Here is a 20,913-nt window from a genome sequence, read left to right as displayed (position 1 = left end):
TCTGAATAAGAGACTGGAATATGAATAGGAGAGGCCTGAATAGAAAGACGATGAATAAAAAGTAGCAATAACAATACATGTGTAGCCTTACAGAGCATTTGTTTTTTTAGATGGGGTCAGTGACCCTCCGATTTGAAAGCTGCCAAGAGTCAGAAGAAGAAGGCAAATAATTGAAGAAAAAAAAAATGGAACAGTTACTTAGAATGAGCCATTGTATAAAACTATACCCCTTTAATTCATTCAGCATTTTGTGTCAGTAACCAGCAGAGAGACCTTTCCCATTTAGATCAGCAGAGAGGTTACTAGGGTCCAGTTTACGCTAGCAACCAAGTGTTAATTGTTCTTTGCTCATAGGGATAATGAGAAACCCATACTGTGTCGGACTGGGGTCCCTGGGAGCTACGAAACAAGATCCCCATCACACTTTTATACCTGGAGCCTCATAAATAATAACGCAGGGTCCCGCCCACAGCGTGGGAATGGGCGTGGCTAATCCTGTACACTCCAGAGCCAGACACGCATGGTTTACATGTGACAATTCCTAGTCTCTCCCGCCCCTTGAGCCTCCCGCCAATGAGAAAGCGGCAACGGCTGTGGGCGGGGCCAGAGAGGGTTCAGTCTCGTGTATGAGCTACAGGGGACAGCTGTCTGACTCTACGCGCATTGGTGCCAGTCAGTGGCGGGACTTGATACAGAGAGCCGTGCCATTCTCTGGGGAACTCAGGTCAAAGCCTGACATGGAGGGGAAACCTTCAGTGAGCTCGGTGCATTGGTTCCGGAAGGGTCTGAGGCTGCACGATAACCCAGCCTTGTTATCTGCCCTGCGCGGTGCCAACTCAGTCCGATGTGTTTATATCCTGGATCCTTGGTTCGCGGCCTCCTCCTCAGGGGGAGTCAATCGATGGAGGTAAGGAGATCCCCCCGTTAGTATCCCGGTGGTACGTTCCCTAGAGTTGATGGGATAAGGCGGCACTAAGTATTGATATAAAGGGGGAGCAGACTGAAGTTATGGTGGTCTATTAGGAAATGTTTATTAAAGATCAATATCACGTTGGTGCTGTAGCTGTACAACAGGTCTGGAATGGGAGTCACAATTGGCCCTGACATTCCAAGTACAATGAGTCCCAATTAGCCCCCCACCAGTTAGGAGATGCCGCCCCCCGGTTAGTATCACGGTGGTACGTTCCTGTAGAGGTGATGAGATAAGGCGGCACTACCACTAAGGGACCCATTTACTTTGCTCCAGTGAAGGAATAGAATAAAAAAAACTCAGAGTTTCAAATGTTTTTTTTTTGGCTACTTCAACTACGACTTCGAATCGAACGATTCAAAGTGAAAATCGTTTGAATATTCGAACATTCGATAGTCGAAGTACCGTCTCTTTAAAAAAAAACTTCGACCCCCTACTTTGCCACCTAAAACCTACCGAGCATCAATGTTAGCCTATGGGGAAGGTTCCCATAGGCTTCCTAGCAATTTTTTGGTCGAAGAAAAATCGTTCGATCGATGGATTAAAATCCTTAACGATTTTTCGTTCGATCGAACTATTTGCGGTAAATCCTTCGACTTCCAACCTATAGATTTGGGCTGTTGTCAAACAATGACTTCTCTGAGTTTAACTTTTTTTTTCCTTTAGTTTGGGGCCTGGTCCCTATTGTAATGCTGGGCTCCCATATTTCCCTCTGTGCAGGGATTAGAGTCAAGACTGGGAATCTGAATGGGGGGGGGGCTGCTCCTGGTTGGGTTGAATAGATATGGGGGGTTACACCTGAAGTGGAGGGATTCACACCTGGAATGAAGGAAAGGGGGAGCTGGGGGTAATGTAGTACATATGGCTATGATAGGTGGCAAAGTGGGCACCTCCTGGCAGGCCCGGACTGGTAATCTGTGGGTTCTGGCAAATGCCAAAGTGGCTGCCATAAGTTGCCATAGAAAAGTATGATTTAGTGGGCTGGTGGGAGCTGATTGGGCCTCTGTGTATTTGGAATGCCCGAGCCTATTTTGACTCCCAGACCTGCCTCCTGGTAGAGTCCTGCGCTGAACCAATTTCTAAGACCGAACCCACAGCCCGCGACCCGAACCGCAACCCACTATGATCCGCTACCCGACCCGGACCCGCAACTGCCTTATCCGCAACCCGCCGACCACCATCTAACAGGAAGTGATGGTGGTGCAAACTGGAAGTGACGTCATCAAAAGTGGGCAGGGACAGAAACAAGTTTTGTAAAGCTTTAAAAGGAGTAAAATATAGACAATATTACATAAGATAAGAAATTTAGATGTGACCCGCTACCCGCAGACCCACGGCTGTACCCGCACCTGAAAATCCTCCTCTCATTCCGCAGGGTACCCACTTTTATTGCTGGTAACCCGCGGGGACCCGACCCGCTACAGGACTTGAGAATAGGACTGTAGAGGCCTGGGGCTTGGAATGATTTGGGGTGGGTTCAGGGATATCTGAGGTGGAGCCACAATGGTAATGGGGGCATCTGCAGTAAAGGCCGATGTTGCAGGTACCCCAGGTTGAAGATGAAAGGGTAAAAACATAAGCTTGATGTGTACAAATAAGCAGGGGGTTTAGGAAGGGGAAATGTTGGGTACACAACCTGAACACCTCCCTTCCCTTTTACTTGTCTGCAGCTTGGGTGTGAGGTTTACAGATAAGGAGGGGTTTGTTATACAGGGGATTTATCCATAAGGAGAGGAAGAGGGAAGACATCTGGGTGGCATAGCTGTAGGATGGGTGTATTGTGTTTATATGTCAACACGGTGCCCTGTTTGCTAAAGCTTAAAAGTACCAGCCCTTCTGTGTCATCAGCTGTTGAGATATAATTTTGCTTTTAACCAAGGGATTTATTGGTTCACAATGTACTTACTGGTGCCATCTTGAGCAGATGATACATGTGTGACACCAGCCTGAATCACAGCCAGTACATGCCTTGTGCCTCAGACCTGCCCAGTAATAAAAGTTAACTTAAAGGGGAACTCCACACAAACATAACTTGAGCATTTTGAGAAGTAAACAAAATTTCAAGCAACTTTGCAATATGCAAAAATTAAAAAATATGCAGACTTTTCATGATTTTTAATGGTTTCTGCCCGTTCCCTAATCCTAGCCCCCTGCTCTCCTGTTGATCTGTCTGACTACTTTGCTGAGCTGTCTGACTACTGTTACTTTGTATCAACAGCCATCTGTCCTCAGCCTGCATCCTCCAAACCCCACAATTCCCTGCACATGTGATTTCAGGAACATCCCAGTGCAATGCATTGTGGGTTATGTAGTTCCTGCATGCTGTCTGTAAACTGTGGACAAGTTGTTACAATTTCTAACATCAGTATTTTAGTCCCTCATTTTAATCATCTGGCTTCTGCTACATTGTTTCAGGGTGCAGACTGAAAGGGAAATCTCAATTTTACATCCTCTGATCTTAAGTTTACCCTTATCTTACACTGTTATTTTGTGGTTTTATTTATATATATATCTATTATCAGATTTTGCATTTTCATGTATTTTACATGATTCTTTACAGTTGCCCTGAAAAAAGTAAAACTGTATATGCAAATACATAACTGTATAAATGTATATTGGAATATTGCTTAAAAATTCTATTTGCGCTCATTAGGCAACCACAGTTTTTGGGCGCAGTTTCCCTTTAAAAAAAAAATACTATACTATAGGTATTTGTATGTACTAATTGGCACATTGGCACAAGAAGATGATGCCTGTGCAATATCTGATGTGATCAGTGTATAGGAAAGTGCCGGGTTGTGAGGTTGGCAGGTAGTGGATCCTGTACGGCTTTCGCATCGTTACAGGCAGCAGCATCCATACAAAGCAATGGCTGCCCAGTGCATGAGTCATGTATGTGATATTTATGGCTTCATACAAGAAATGGCAGCTCTCTGGATTTAATTGCAGAGCTGCACAGAGTTTATTAGGTGACATACAGGCTGCACCCATCAACCACATGACTATTCGAAGCTGTGTGGGTGCTCTTGGTGATGACAGGGGAACCCCAGACAAGACAATAGCAGCACTGTCATGCCTAGGTATATGAGGATGGGGACCCCAAAACTATTTCCCTGTAGTGCCCGGCAACTGGGTGCATAATTTGCTGGATGAAGTGTTTCAAACTGTTGGCACCCCCTTTTTTTACTGCATTGGATACTCCTTTAATTAAAGCAAAGTGACTGTTACAGCAGCAATTGTATGTATTTGCGACATTGCCATGAGTTCATGGAGGGGCTACAGCCAAATATTGGGCCCAAAAGGCAACCACGAACTCACAGTCTGTGCCTCTATACCTCCAGGGGTCCCTGTTGCATTATACATAGTACAGGGGGATACTTGTCCTTCCAAAAACACTGACTATGCCCCCAGTACTGTCAGCCCATGATCCCTCTCAGGACTGATCCTATCAAATGTGGGGCCCAATTGGGACCATGTTGGCGGGGCCCCTAGACAAAGTGTTGCTGGCTACTGACACACCAAGTATTTAGGAAAATAAGTGCATACAGGCACAAAATAGAAAGGACAGACAAGGTAAGAGAGTGAGAGGGATGAAATAGGGGCACATAATAGGGGCACACAGGGTAAGAGAGAGAGAGGGAGGAAATAGGAGAGTGGACTGGGCCAATTAGTTTGGGGCTGGGCCGATTCAGCTTGGGAGCAGGCTTGGTTGGATTGGGGGCAGGCAGGGCCTATCAAGGTTGGAGGAAAGCTGGGCCTATGAGAGTTGGGGACAGGCTAGACCTATGGAGTTGGGGGATAGGCTGGCTTAGCAGAGTTGGGGGTGGGCTGGACCTATGGATTTGGGGATGGGCTGGACTCTCAAAGTTGGGGGCAGGCCAGGCAGCATCATGTGCTGAGGGAAATATTATCTGTGCTGCCCTGTGGTGCGGGGCCCCCAGAGGTGCGAGGCCCTATTGGGCCCAATTGGTCCAATAGGCCTAAGGCCGGCCCTGATCCCTCTGCTTCTAGGCAGTGTAATGATATTGTAACACAATGGGAGGTGATATGTAAAACCGGTACTGCCAGAAACAGAGCTTGGGCCAAACAAAAACGGGTGTGTCCGTAACATCTGGAAGGAACAATATGGAGGCTTAAGTGCTTAGTCAGTTTGATATTAGTAAGCCATCGTTACTATTGATCTGATTTATGCAGCGCAACATCGACGGGGGATTCTGAAGAGGCACCTGAGACCCCACTGAAGCACTTTATGACCCCAATTTCATGCTTTTTTCTGTTGTTTTCATACGGATTTTTCTCTCCTTTGTAGGTTTCTCTTGCAATCCCTGGAGGATCTGGACACCAGTTTAAGGAAACTCAACTCTCGCCTGTTTGTAGTGCGCGGGCAACCGGCAGACGTCTTCCCCAGGCTGTTTAAGGTGAGGAATAATTTGTCTGGCTGTAAACAGAAGGGGAACTTGCAGGTTTTGCCCTTTCTATGTAATAAAGGCACCCAATTAAGCTTCCCACATAATACATCATTGTTGTGAACCTGCCTGTTTTCTTTGCGCTGCTCTGAGAAGCTTTTTCCATTGGTCAGGCTCATAGCACACTTGGGGACACATTTACTATTGGTCGAATATCGAGGGTTAATTAACCCTCGATATTCGGCCGTCGAAGTAAACTCCTTCGACTTCGAATATCAAAGTCGAAGGATTTACCACAATTTGTTTGATCGAATGATCGTAGGAAAAATCGTTTGATTGAACAATTAAATCGTTAGAATCGAACGATTCGGAGGATTTTAATCCATCGATTGAACGATTTCCCTTCGATCAGAAATTGCCTAGAAAGCCTATGGGGACCTTCCCCATAGGCTAATATTGTACTTTGGTAGGTTTTAGGTGACGAAGTAGGCGGTTGAGAGAGAGAGAGAGAGATATACAACCACTTTACAAAAGAATTAGCCTAGAAACACTGCACTTTATGTTTGGGCTTCTGTACCAGCCCAAGGCCACCGTATCCCTTTAGCAGGGAAGATCTGTGCCCCTGAAGATGCCCCAGTAGCTCCCCATCTTCTGTACTGCTGTCATTTACTGAGCTTGGGGACCCACTCACAATATAATGTATATATACAACATAACATTCACAATACAAGTCTGATTAGTCTTTAATTCAGATTTACATTACATGGCAGCTCAGAAACCATCAATCAGAATATAATAATCACCCCTGTAGCATTAGCTTCTCTGACAGCTGCACCTCATTTTTTGCTTGATTATTTCCCACGCTCCCTGAGTTCAGCTTCCCAACAGCAGCCCACTGAGCATGTGCAGTGCCACTGACCCACAAAAGATGCCTAACAAGATCCAAGATGGGGAGCTGCACCTGTGAATTCCTGGATGATTCCTGTTATAGGGCTGCTGAACCTCTGGGCTGGTGCAGTAACTGCAGTATATAAAATACAGCATTTGATTTATTTAGGCCATAGTTTTTTTGAAGGGGGAGAAAGGAACCAATATCTTTATTATATTTACATTCTGATACCATTAGAAATCATGCATTTGAATGCAACTATATATAGCAGCTCATTAAAGAGGAGCCTATACGGCCGGGCAGTATATTTATAAATGACCCAGTTTTCAGCCGAAGCTCTTGCTATGCTTTTATCTGTGCAAATGGTTTGCAACATCCCATCTTCCTCTTCTCTTCCGAACTAAATTATTATGGGCGCATAATCCTGCTATATATATGGGCGGATCAGGTTCTGTGTGCCGTGTCTTTGCTATAAGAGCTTCTCCAATAAAACATGACCTTCTTCTCGTCACGATGTTGAATTAATGACCTTCCCCAGCTCCTTTGGGTCAGACCATGGCAAAGTCTTTCTTCTTGGCAGTCGTGATGTTAATACGTGTGCCAGTGTCGTGTCCTCGCTGCTTCTTATACCCCAGAAATCATAAACCCATTTGGTGCAAACTGGAGAGCTGCTGAATAAAACGCTAAATAACTCAAAAACCACAAATAATAAAAAATGAAAACCAGTTGCAAATTGTCTCAGAATATCACTCTCTACATCATACTAAGAGTTAATTTAAAGGTGCACAACCGCTTTAAAATACTTGATTGGTTTTTCATGAGGAGCTTTGGAAGTCCCCGTTTGCTCAGCTTTTTTCCTCCGTCTCTACCAGGAGTGGGGTGTCTCCCGTCTCACCTTCGAGTACGACTCCGAGCCTTTCGGGAAGGAGCGAGATGCGGTCATTATGAAGCTAGCCAAAGAAGGCGGAGTGGAGGTCGTTGTGGAGAACTCGCATACTCTGTATGACTTGGACAGGTCAGTTGGGGATGGGGATCATCCTGAAATGTAGGAAAGCTGTGCTGCAGACACTATTCCTTTCCATGCTGCCATGTCGGATTTATGTGTATTATACTGCGCAGGTTTACAACAACCCTGCTGAATTAGAAATCCAAGATGGTCACGGAGTTGCAGGGAAAGGCAAAGCCCTCTGATGCTCTTACTTGTATTCAATGACGCTGTAGTGATTTGGAAGGGAGTGGGGCAAATCCATAGGCAAAACCTTGTCAAAAGTATGAAATGGTCACTGACCCCATCTACAAGCAAAAGCTCTGTAAGGCTACAATGTTTTTGTTATTGCAACTTTTTATCCAGGCCCCTCTCCTATTCATTTTCCAGTCTCTTGTTTAAATCAGTGCATGGTTGCTGGGGTCATTTGGATCCTAGCAACCAGATGGCTGAAATTGCAACCTGGAGAACTGCTGAATAAAAAGCCAAATAACTCAAAAACCACCAATAATAAAAAATGAAAACCAATTGCAAATTGTCTCAGGATATCCCTCTCTACATCATACTAAAATTAACTCAAAGGTGACCAACCCCTTAAACCTTCTGAGCTTCCGCTAATAGGGCCCTTCTCCAATGCCTAGTGGAAATGCGCAGGGTGCAGCTTGTTTACATCGTGAAGGTGATGCTGGTGGGACCCAGGGTGATAAATGGGAGCAGAGTAGTGAGTGCATCAGTCTTTGTATAATCAGAGCATGAGCTGTGGGCAATAGGCTACTTGTAAATGAATGAAATAAGATGAGCATTATACCGCCACCTAGTGGCCACTGCACCCAGTCACACTGCCTAACATGTGCCAGATACCGGGCATCCCGTGTCCCTCCATGCGGGCGTCATGGCTCCGCCCCCCACACGTGCAGGCCATGAATAAACATAATCGCTGACATAGAGACAGAGGGAGAAGCAGTTGCATAAGTTGTTGACAGCCAAGGCTGGAGGTTGTGCAGTGGAACCAGATTGTCCTGTCAGGCTTATATAAAAGCATTATGTGTGTGATATTCTGCAAGTGCCTGTTAACCAGCTAACTGCCGGCTATTGAAAGGATCCTATTCTTGTGCCTCCTCGAGTAGTCCAAAATCCGATTGGAAGCTGTGCTGTGTAAATTAAATTTTAGGGCAGAGACACGCGTGGAGATTTGGGGAGATGAGTCACCTCTTCTTCGGGCGACTAATCTCCGCAAACTGCCTTCCCTCCCACTAGAATCTAAATCGCCGGCGGGATGACACTCGGATCGCTTCATTTTCCGAAGTTGCCTCACAAGGAAACTTCGGGCAACTTCGGAAAACTAAGTGCTCCAAGTGCCATCCTGCCGGCGATTTAGATTGTAGCCGGCGGGTAGATTAGACGCCTGAACAAGAGGCGATTTGTCGCCAGGCGACTAATCTCCCCAAACTGCCTTCCCATCGGATAGAATCGCCAGCTGGATGGCACTCGGATCGCTTCGTTTTCTGATATCGCCTGAAGTTGCCTCACAAGGAAACTTTGGGCGACTTCGGAAAACGAAGCGATTCGAGAGCCACCCCGCCGGTGATTTATATCTATCCGGCGGGGAGATTAGTCGCCCAAAGAATAGGCGACTAATCTCCCTGAATCTCCTCGTGTGTCTCTGCCCTAAAAGTTAATTTACACAGCACAGCTTCCAATCGGATGTTTGAAAGCATCTGATTGGTTACTAGAGGAGGCACAAGAATAGGATCCTTTCGATGGCGACTAATCTCCCCTAAATAGCATTGTTTGCCTCTACCCTTAGTATGATGTAGAGAGTGGTATTTTAAGACAATTTGGAATTGGTTTTCATTTTTTATTTTTTGTGGTTTTTTGAGTTATTTTGTTTTCAATTCAGAAGCTCTCAGCTTTGCAGTGCCAGTCATATGGTTGCTAGGGTCCAAATTACCCTAACAACCATGCATTGACATAAGGCACTGTAAGATGAATCAGAGAGGCCTAAATATAAAGGCGAGTAATACAAAATAGCATTAACAATACATTTGTAGCCTTACAGAGCATTTGTTTTTTGGATGAGGTCAGCGACCCCCTCATTTCAAAGCTGAAAACAGTAGGAAGAAGAAAGTAAATAGTTATAACAAATGAAGGCCAATTGAAAAGTTGCTTGGAATTAGCCATTCTATAACATTTAGTATGCTATAAAATGATTCTAAGCAATTTTTCAATTGGTCTTCATTATTTATTTTTTATAGTTTTTGAATTATTTGCCTTCTATCGACTCCTTCCAGCTTTCAAATGGGGGTCACTGACCCCACCTAAAAAAAACAAACAAATGCTCTGTAAGGCTACAAATGTACTGTTGTTGCTACTTTTTATTACTCCTCTTTCTATTCAGGCATCTCCTATTCATATTCCAGTCTCTTATTCAAATAATCCTTGGTTGCTAGGGTCATTGGAACTTAGCAAAGAGATTGCTGAAATTGCAAACTGGAGAGCTGCTGAATAAAAAGCTAAAGAACTCAAAAACCACAAATAGTAAAAAATGAAAACCAATTGCAAATTGTCTCGGAATATCAGTCTCTACGTCATACTAAAAGTTATATCAAAGGTGAACAACCCTTTTAAGGTCTGCTGATCCAAATTACAAAAAGATCCCATATCCAGAATACGGTCCCAAGCATTCTGTATAATAGAGCCTATACCTGTATGTGAAGCACCAGGAACCATGCACAGTGACTCCCAGCATTGCCAGGATCTTCATGGCTTCTGTACTAGCAACAAGCCTGCATGTTATAGAACACATAGAGGTTGGGGGGTTACAGTCGCACACCCTCAGATTTGAGCTTCCATGGAACGTCTGATCTTCCTCCGGGTTGGAACCGTATAAAACAGGCTGAGCAGCTCTTTAATGCTGAATGTGCTATTAAATCTTTTCCAGGAAAGCTATTATTTAAAGGGCAGACGTCAGACACGATGAAATCACATCAGTGCCGTTGGCTGAGTTCTTGTTCTGCCGTTCATCTGCCCCTGAAATTAAAACTATTAAAAATCAAACATCTGAGCACTTTTACAATTTACATTTCATTTTATTTCCCATCTGTTCTACACTATTAATATCATGATTTGCAACGATGTTGGCTGTTGCCGGTAGACCTGTTGTAACGCAGGAAGCGTCTTCTGATGCTGCTCGGCTCAGTGCTCTCGTTTCTGGTCAGTTCGTTTCAACTTTATATCTAACGAGCTGGACAAGAGAACTGAGCAGAGAAGCGGCTGGAGAAGCTTCCTGCAACACTGACAAAAACTCTTGGGCATTACGATCTCTTATCATGTTGGCAGCATAAAATGGCTAATATGAAAACAAAAGGAAAATATGTAGTTTGCAAAAGTGCTAAAAAGAACAGTTTTTATATTCAATTTTTTTTTTTTTTTGGGTGGGTAGGGGTTCTTAAGTTATAGAATGGCTAATTCTAAGCAACTGTTCTATTGGTCTTCATTTTTTTATTTTGTATAGTTTTTTAATTATTATTCTTCTGAATCTTTCCAGCTTTCAAAGCCCGACTAGGTCACCCACCTAAAAAACAAATGCTCTGTAAGGCTACAAATGTATTGTTATTGTTACTTTTTATGACTCCTCTTTCTATTCAGGCCTCTCCTATTCATATTCCAGTCTCTTATTCATATCAGTGCATGGTTGTTAGGGTCATTTGGACCCTAGCAACCAGATTCCTGAACTTGCAAACTGGAGAGCTGCTGAATAAAAGGCTAAATAACTAAAAATACACAAATAATTATAAATGAAAACCAATTGCAAATTGTCTCAGAATATCACTTTCTTTAATTTAAAGGTGAACAACCCCTTTGCCTCTGTTCAGATCGGATTGGTCTGATCAATGCAGTTTGTCCGTCCATATGCTGCATGGACAGATCAAACAATAACTATCTGTTGGTCTGGGGGAAAATATGTCAGATAAAGGGCAAGTCAGACTGCATAAGGTTTATTTTTACCAGCTGGCATTCTACAAGGTCATTTTTTATCGTTCAGGATTATCGAACTGAATGGACATAGCCCCCCTCTCACGTATAAGAGGTTTCAGGCCATCATCAGTCGCATGGAGATTCCTCGTCGGCCGGCCCCCAGTGTCACCCGCCAGCAGATGGAGGCCTGTCGAGCAGAGATCAAGCGCAATCACGATGAAACATACGGGGTGCCGTCTCTCGAGGAGCTGGGTGAGTATAATGGGTAACTACAAATGTCCATCCTACAATCCTCCAGACTACAGCTGTTGCGGGGTGCAGTTTTACAACAGCTGGAGGGTTGTAGGTTGGATATTACATAGTAAATACACTACAGCTGTATGGTCAGCATGGGTGATTAAAGGAGAAACAAACTTGTAACATAAAAAAACCCCTACCCTTTGCAGACCCCCCCTCCCTCCTCCCCCCAGCCTAGCTGCCCCCCCCCCCCCGGGCAAATGCCCCTAACTTTTTACTTACCCCTCAGTGCATATTCTGTTCCCCACAGTTCACAGCAGCCATCTTCTTTTCTTCGTTAAAGTTCGGAAGCAGACCTTCTTTTTCGGCACATGCGCAGTTGGAGTCATTTTCCGGTTCCATTACTCCAACTGCGCATGCGCCGAAAACGAAAGTCTGCTTCCGAACTTTAACGAAGAAAAGAAGATGGCTGCCATGAACTGCGGGGGACAAAATCTGCACCGAGGGGTAAGTAAAAAGTTTGGGGCATTTGCCCCGGGTACCACCTAGGCTGGGGGGGAGGGTTTTTTTATGTTACGGGTTTGGTTTCCTTCTCCTTTAAGGAATTCATTTGGAAGTAAGGGGGCAAAATTAGGGGTGCTATAAAGAGGGAGGGGTGTAACTCTCTTTTGTACTGCTACAGGCTTCCACAGGGAAAATAAGGGGTCCGCTATTTGGCCAGGAGGAGAAACAGAAGCGCTGGCACGTCTAGATCGGCACCTGGAGCGTAAGGTAGGTCACCACAATACCTACACGTGGCAACCAATCAAATGTTTGGATACAATGTTCTTACCTGTCTGAGGCACCTCCCTTTCTTTACAGCGACCTGTATCTATTGTGTCTTTGTCTTTCCCTTCTCACCAGGCTTGGGTGGCAAACTACGAGAGGCCCAGAATGAATGCCAACTCCCTGTTAGCGAGTCCTACAGGCCTCAGCCCTTACCTGCGCTTCGGATGCCTGTCATGCAAACTGTTCTATTACCGCCTGCAAGAGTTGTACAGGAAGGTACTGCAGTCACGCCGCAAATTAAATTTAGAACATGTCCAGTGGTTGCTAAGGAGAGTGACCCCAGCAACCAAGAGGCAGATTTTTATTAGTAATGTGTTTAAAGGAATAAGAACTAAAAAAAAAATTACATAAAAAATAGCCCCTTCCAATAATACATCTATACTACACAAAGTAAACTATTTTAAATGCTTTATTCAAAATACCATGATAAATATCAGCATCCAATTGTGCAGTCTGAAATGTTATAATTTTTTAACCCTTACAAGTGATGGGCAAACTGCTCCCTTTCCGGCCTTGTTGCCTGTGTAACGGAATACCCTGTGCTTCCCACGCAGGTGAAGAAAAACAACCCGCCCCCATTATCCCTGTTCGGGCAGCTGCTCTGGCGAGAGTTTTTCTACACGGCCGCCACTAACAACCCCAAATTTGACCAAATGGAAGGGAACCCGATCTGTGTGCAGATCCCCTGGGACAAGAACCCCAAGGCACTGGCCAAGTGGGCTGAAGGAAAGACGGGGTTTCCCTGGATTGACGCCATCATGACGCAGCTGAGGCAGGAGGGCTGGATACATCACTTAGCGAGGCACGCCGTCGCTTGTTTCCTGACCCGGGGGGATCTATGGAACAGCTGGGAATGTGGCGTAAAGGTAAGTGTGCTGCTGCCATGCTGCTCTGCACCAGCTCCTTATGATAATATGTAGCACTTTTCTGTTATCTACTGTGTATCCTGTGCTTGAATGGCTGCCCCCATGGCTACACAGCAGCTTGTTTATATAAACTATAGTAGTACTTATCTGTTATATACTGTGTATCCTGTGCTTAAATGGCTGTCCCCATGGCTACACAGCAGCTTGTTTATATAAACTATAGTAGTACTTATCTGTTATCTACTGTGTATCCTGTGCTTGAATGGCTGTCCCCATGGCTACACAGCAGCTTGTTTATATAAACTATAGTAGTACTTATCTGTTATCTACTGTGTATCCTGTGCTTAAATGGCTGTCCCCATGGCTACACAGCAGCTTGTTTATATAAACTATAGTAGTACTTATCTGTTATCTACTGTTTGCCCTGTGCTTGAATGGCTGCCCCCATGGCTACACAGCAGCTTATTTATATAAACTATAGTAGTACTTATCTGTTATCTACTGTTTGCCCTGTGCTTGAATGGCTGCCCCCATGGCTACACAGCAGCTTGTTTATATAAACTATAGTAGTACTTATCTGTTATCTACTGTGTATCCTGTGCTTGAATGGCTGCCCCCATGGCTACACAGCAAGTTGTTTATATAAACTATAGTAGTACTTATCTGTTAGCTACTGTGTGTCCTGTGCTTGAATGGCTGCCCCCATGGCTACACAGCAGCTTGTTTATATAAACTATAGTAGTACTTATCTGTTATCTACTGTGTATCCTGTGCTTGAATGGCTGCCCCCATGGCTACACAGCAGCTTGTTTATATAAACTATAGTAGTACTTATCTGTTAGCTACTGTGTGTCCTGTGCTTGAATGGCTGCCCCCATGGCTACACAGCAGCTTATTTATATAAACAATAGTAGAGTTTCTGAAGCAATTACACCAGTTTTACCAGTGCAGGGCAACACTGCATTATAGTTTTATTACTTTAAAACACTTTAATTTTTTTTGATGTTACTGTTCCTTTAACTTAAAGGTGAATCGCCCCTTTAAGCCAATATTTCAAATATATATATAATCTCCCCGTCCCCTTTTTCTCGCACTCCAGGTTTTTGATGAATTGTTGCTGGACGCAGATTTTAGCGTGAACGCCGGCAGTTGGATGTGGCTCTCGTGCAGCGCCTTTTTCCAGCAATTCTTCCACTGTTACTGCCCCGTGGGGTTTGGAAGGAGAACAGATCCAAACGGGGACTTCATAAGGTGAGTGGAGATGTGGAGTTAAATCTCATGTTTATATTTAAAGGAATTGTTCAGTGTAAAAATAAAAACTGGGTAAATAGATTTCCTGTGCAAAATAAAAAATGTATCTAATACAGTTAGTTAGGCAAATATGTAATGTATAAAGGCTGGAGTGACTGGATGTGTAACATAATAGCCAGAACACTACTTCCTGCTTTTCAGATCTCAGTCAGTGACTTTAAGGGGGGCCACGTGTTCCATGTCTGTTCAGTGAGTTTGTAATTGATCCTCAGCATTCAGCTCAGATTCAAAAGCAACAGTTATGTCCCATGTGCCCCCCACTCAAGTCACTGATTGGTTACTGCCTGGTAACCAATCAGTGGAAACCAAGACAGCTGCAAAGCAGGAAGTAGTGTTCTGGCTATTATGTTACACATCCAGTCATTCCAGCCTTTATACATTAGATTTTTTCCTAACTGACTATATTGGAAACATTTTTTATTTTGCACAGTTTTTATTTGTATACTGAACTGTTCCTTTAAAGAGGAAGGAAAACTACAGAGGCAGTTTATTGCCAATAGATTAGCTGCAAGCTAGAATGCTATATTTATTCTGTAGAATGCTTTACCATACCTGAGTAAACAGCTCTAGAAGCTCTCTGTTTAGGATAGCAGCTGCCATATTAGCTTGATGTGACATCACTTCCTGCCTGACTTTCTCCCTGCTCACTCATAGCTCTGGGTTCAGGTTACAGCAGAGAGGGGAGGAGGGAGGGAGAGGAGCAAACTGAGCATGCTCAAGCCCTAGCCCTGGAGGTTTAAGCTGAAAACAGGAAGTCTGATACAGAAGCCCATGAGTACACAATAGAAGGAAAGAAATGTGGTGTTTCCTTTGACAGAGGACTCAGAGCAGCATTACTTTGAGGGTTAACTGGTAAATTTGGGTGGACTTTTCTGATGAGGCTTACTTAGTTTTAACCTTTCCTTCCCCTTTAAGGGCAAAATATGGATTATTGTATTAATGGAACATTCAGGTGTATGGGAGGCTTTCTCCATAGACATTAGGGATGCACCAAATCCACTATTTTGGATTCAGCCGAACCCTGAATCCTTTGCGAAATATTTGGTCGGATCCTAATTTGCATATACAAAACATTTTTTACTTCCCTGTTTTGTGACAAAAAGTCAAGCGATTTCCATAGGATTCGGTTCGCCGGGCAGAACGATTCCGCCGAAACTGAATCCTTTTGAAAAAGGCCGAATACAGAACCGTATCCTGGATTCGGTGCATCCCTAATAGACATAAATGTAATACATTGGCTAGCTTGGGTTAGAGTCAGGGATTGCTCAGTCTTTGCCCAGGGTTCTCATTCCTGTGTTTTGCTCCCAGGCGGTACCTGCCCGTGCTGAAAGCCTTCCCGTCCCGCTATATATACGAGCCCTGGAGCGCCCCTGAGTCAGTGCAGAAACAAGCCAAGTGCATTATTGGTATCGACTACCCAAAGCCCATTGTAAACCACGCGGAGGCGAGCAGCATGAATATAGAGCGCATGAAGCAGACGTACCAGCAGCTGTCCCGCTACAGAGGCCTGTGTGAGTATTCCCAGCATTGAGCTTCAGCATTGGCCATGGACTGAGTTATCCGACTACTGATACCTGATCCCCCAAAGCATCTGTATATAAAGCATAATTGTCATTGCCAGTGTCCCCATTGTGCCAGCGACACTTATCCCAGTAACAGCCGTTCTTTTATTCTTTATTTTGTTTTTCATTCTTTTCCAGGTATCCTGGCTTCTGTTCCATCCTGTGTGGAAGATCTGGGAGGTCCAGTAACAGACTCCAACCCATCAGAAGCAGGTAAGATGACTCGTGTGTCTCTGGCACAAACGGACAGTTGCCAAAAAGGCGGCATTTAGTGCACAGGAAGGGATGTTGCTGTTAAAGTTGCAGTCTACTTAAAGGAACACTCACACCAAAAAATGAAAGTGTTTTAAAGCTAATATGGCAGCTGCTTTCCTAAACAAACATAGAGCTTCTAGAGCTGATTACTCAGATATGGTAAAGCATTCTGCAGAAAAAATATAGTGTTATAGTTTGCACTATTGTGGCTAATCTATTGGCAATAAACTGCTTCAGTAGCTTTCCTTCTCCTTTAAATCACCAAGTTATGTTTATAAGCTGGAGGTTTTCAGTGTTGCCATGAAGTGCAGCAAGTGGCAGTTAGAACAGGCAATTTTTGGTTGTTATTCCCTAATGCACTTTTATCCCTTTGCTCAACGGGGGGGGCTGCAGTAGATAATTAGGAATGATGAGGTTATGTTCCCTATGTCATGACAGAACTTACGAGGCTATAACTGTACAGCGTATAAATGGTTTCTTTGCATTGTATTAACTTCTATTCTTATTGCAGCTCCTAAACTGTCCCTGTGCAATTCCGACTCCCCCAAACGGAAACATGAGGGGTCCAAAGAAGAGCTGCACCAGAAGGTCAGGGTGCTGAATGTCCCGGCGACGGAGAGGCCAGAGAAATATTTCTGAGTGCGCCCTTGCTGGTCAGTAACCAACGCAGGATGCGATCATTTAAACCAACCACTAGAGGTCGCTGTAATTATTTGAGAATTTACAGGGGAAGTAAAGTCTAAAATAGAATAAGGCTAGAAACATGAACTTACTGCACCACAAGCCTAATCAAACAAATGATTTATGCATTCAAAGTTGGCCACAGGGGGTCACCATCTTGTAACTTTGTTATACATCTTTGCAAGACCAAGACTGTGCACATGCTCAGTGTGGTCTGGGCTGATTAGGGATCGTCATAAATGATCAAAACAGCACAAGTCAAATAATATCTGCCAGAAGCGGATACAGCAAGACTGATTAATAATCAGAATATACAGACTGCACTGGCTCCTGTGTTGTCATGTAATCTAATGTGGATTTTATAGTTTTTTTATTGTTAAATAGAAACTTTCTCCAACTCTGCAGAACCAGTGGCTGCAGCAAAATAATCCTCCAAATAGAATCCCAGTTTATCTGATTAAATCTGGCTCCATGATCTTTGTCCCTGCAGCTGGAGTTGGAAACCGTAAAGGGGATGTAAAGGCAAAATAAAATCCAATACAAATCTCTACACAGTCGCGGACTGCTCTACAGGGAAACAAACAAAGCTGCTTGAGTTCTGCATGGCTGGGAAGTAAGGCGGGGGCTCCCCCTGCTGTTCATAAGTATGATTGTTTCCCTGCAGAGCAGTTAGGGACCGTCTGACAATTCCTACCCACAGCTGTAAATGAAGGGAGAATTTCACTGCATGCAGTCAGGTTTATTATAAAAACGAAACACATTTTTAATTAAAGTATATTGGAGATAGATTTCTTTTTCATTAAAGAAAGTAAAAATGGGATTTTATTTTTTTTTGCCTTTACATGCCCTTTAAAAGGTATAGGGGGCATCCTAAAGTCAATAGTACAGTAACAAGGAGCTCTGTAAGTGAGCAGGACTGCTCTTTATATTTATACTACAGCCTATTAGAGAGTGATACTCTCCCCAGCCAAGAAATGTGCAGCTCCACTACCAGAATAAACCCTTATAGCATTCAAGTCTTGTTATATACAATGGTTGCCAGTCATCTCTTGTTTCTGTCCTTTATTATATAGCGACTGGGCATGCCCACAAATAAAGCAGGACTGGATGGAGAAGGGTTGATTTTTAATAGGAAATAATAGATACACTGGAAATGTTTAATCTGGCCAGTAGGGGGCACCCTTATCTCTATAGCCAGATATTGTTTCCTTTCTCTCAATAGAATCTTATCACTGGGGAATAATCATTACCCAGAGGACTCTTGAGGCGCCACATTGGTGCCATAAGCCACGGAAAGCGTCTTCCTCTGGGGAGACGGTTAAAGGGGTTGTTCGCCTTTAAATTAACTAGTATGATGTAGAGAGTGATCTTCTGAGACAATTTGTAATTGGTTTTCATTTTTTATTATTTGTGGTTTTTGAGTTATTTTGCTCGTTATTAAACAGCTCTGCAATTTCAGCCGTCTGGTTGCTAGGGCCCAAATTACCCTAGCAACCCTGCATTGACTTGTATAAGAGACTGGGACATGAATAGGAGAGGCCTGAATAGAAAGAGGAGTAATAAGAAGTAGCAATAGTAATATATTTGTAGCCTTACAGAGCATTTGTTTTTAGATGGGGTCAGTGACCCCCCATTTAAAAGCTGGAAAGAGTCAGAAGAAGAAGGCAAATAATTCAAAAACTATAAAAAAAAATATGAAGGCCAATTGAAAAGTTGCTTAGAATTAGCCATTCTATAACCTACTGAAAGTTCACTTCACGAAGAGTTCAGTATAAGTGGAGACCTCGACCTAGAGACCCTTTCTGACCATGGGAAAGAGAGCAGCCTTAAAGCAGCAAATACAGTATTGGGGGGACTATAATTTTATTTTGCTTCTGATTTTGTGTTTCCTCTCTCAACAGACGAGCTGCTGAAACATAAGGAAGCCTGCGCCAGACATCACGCCTGCGTTCCTAGAGGGGACCTCCCCCCAAATAGATTTAACCTCTTAGCTCCCAGACAAGCGACGGTGATATTATTACTAGCTTCTCTGTCAGCCCTAGTTTTAAAGCATTTTTTAACCCCTGGCTTGGTATTTAAATAGGCTTCTACTCCTATATCTGAATAAGAGGTGTAAATCAGGCTGCTGCGGAACTACAGCGCTTCCCTCGAGGGTGATGGGAGTTGTAGTTCCCCAATCTTTAGCGCTTCTGGCTGGAGAGCTCTGTCGTAGACGGTGGAGGATATTTAAACCAAAATCTATTGTATCCGCTCTGGTAGCAACCGCCCCAATGCTGTGGAAGTTCACACCAACCCTGGGCCTGATGCTATATACTGTATATATCTATATCTATCAAGAGAGAGATTCATACTCATTCTTCCCCAGCAGGGGAGAGGTTAATATTGTATGTTTTAGCAGAACAAAGCTGCTGACGTGTAACCAATCATATATGTACATAAATGTCATTTTAAATACTCTTCACCCGCTCTCTATGTCTGACATGTTCCTTATGCTAGTAAAAGCCTGCGGGGGGTTGCTGGGAGTTGTATTGCAGCGACAGCTAAGGGCTGCTGGTTGAACATCCCTCATTTTAAACACCCTGGGGGGGAAACTTTTCTTGCACATCTGCATCGCCTGGGGCCCCCCCAATTGCCGCTGTGAATGTGGCATCACCTCGAGACATTTAGGAAATTGTCCAAAAACCATAAAACCCGCAATTTAATAATAATGATGTCTGTAGTAATATAGGAAATATTTGAATCCCCGTTCAGGTATAGAGCTGGTAGTTCTGCCGGGCTGTTCTCTTTCCCATGGTCAAGTTGAGGTTGGAAAACCCTTAGTAACCAATCGGCAGTTGAACAATCCCTTTAAAAACATGTTGGTTGCTATGGGTTACTAGAATGAGACAACCTTATGTCACTACATAACTGCCTGTGTCTCTAGAGGAAACTCTAGTTAGGGGATAGTATACCATAGGCCCCTCAACCACTAATGTGTTTTTGATTTACTTTTATTACCCCCTGTAATAAGGAAAGCGTGTGTCAATAGATATGAGCTCCGTATAAACAAACCCCTCCCACCAACTGCTGCCTATCGTTTGCAGATGAAGAATTAATTAAACTGGAGGATCACCTGCGGGCTGATCATTTCATTAACAACCTTCTCTAAATTTAGAATAACGGCGATATTCTGAAACAATTTGCAGTGATTCTTTTTTGAAGGATTTAGCTTTTTGTTCAGCAGCTCTCCAGTTTGGAATTCCAGCAGCTATCGGGTTGCTAGGGTCCTTTTTACCATAGAAACCAGGCCGTGGTGTGAGTGAGCAACAGGAAGAGGAATAGGAGAGTAACAAAAACCTTGTAGCCTCACAGAGCAATAGGTTATTGGCTGCCGGGGTCACTGACCCCCAGTTGAAAGCTGGAAAGAGACAATGGAAGACGGCAAAATCAATAAACCTATGACAAATGAAGACTGATTAAAACGTTAGAAGATGAACTACTCCTTTAGGCCAATAAAAGGCATTACAAGCCCCATTGTGTTCTACAATTAAGATCCATTCAGATCCAGGGTGATACTTGGAGTAAATCTGCCATAAAGCAAGAAAAGCGGCTGCTGTTTGCCAGACAGGAAATAGGAATAGTCAGGTGAGTACCAGGAAATAGCTTCCCCCGTGCAAGGACAAAAAGTGCCCATATCTCACAAATATACACAAGATTTGGCACTGCTATACAAATTATTATTAGAAATTTAAATTTTTTTTTACCGTTTTGATTAAATTTCCATCGCTACATCGGCAAAGACTTATAAACAGGCATTTCCGCCATGTATTGCCGTAGTAAATATTAACCATGTTGTCTCTTTATAAAACAGTGACCCAAATATTTTGGGAGAGGCAGAGGGATAAATCTGCATATTTTTAAAGGATATTGGTAATTCGCACATGTTGCTTTCTTTGTGCAAAATGT

At 43.7% G+C, this 20,913-nt stretch overlaps 1 protein-coding gene across 1 annotated transcript; it reads left to right on the top strand.

The window, feature by feature from the left end:
• Positions 1 to 617: 617 nt before the first annotated feature.
• Positions 618 to 19,429, top strand: cry2.L (cryptochrome circadian regulator 2 L homeolog). The gene is given in 12 exon segments (NM_001088670.1): positions 618 to 907; positions 5,280 to 5,388; positions 7,138 to 7,280; positions 11,296 to 11,480; positions 12,148 to 12,236; positions 12,369 to 12,509; positions 12,848 to 13,159; positions 14,259 to 14,410; positions 15,779 to 15,981; positions 16,171 to 16,245; positions 16,799 to 16,940; positions 18,870 to 19,429. Coding segments are annotated over 11 exon segments (1,707 nt in total). The 5' UTR covers positions 618 to 737; the 3' UTR covers positions 16,927 to 16,940; positions 18,870 to 19,429.
• The last annotated feature ends 1,484 nt before the right edge of the window (positions 19,430 to 20,913 follow it).

This window comes from Xenopus laevis, chromosome 4L, assembly GCF_017654675.1.
Source record: "Xenopus laevis strain J_2021 chromosome 4L, Xenopus_laevis_v10.1, whole genome shotgun sequence".
Taxonomy (NCBI): Eukaryota; Metazoa; Chordata; class Amphibia; order Anura; family Pipidae; genus Xenopus; species Xenopus laevis.
Note: the sequence above shows the minus strand (reverse complement) of the source record. Positions and strands in the feature narration are given on the sequence as shown.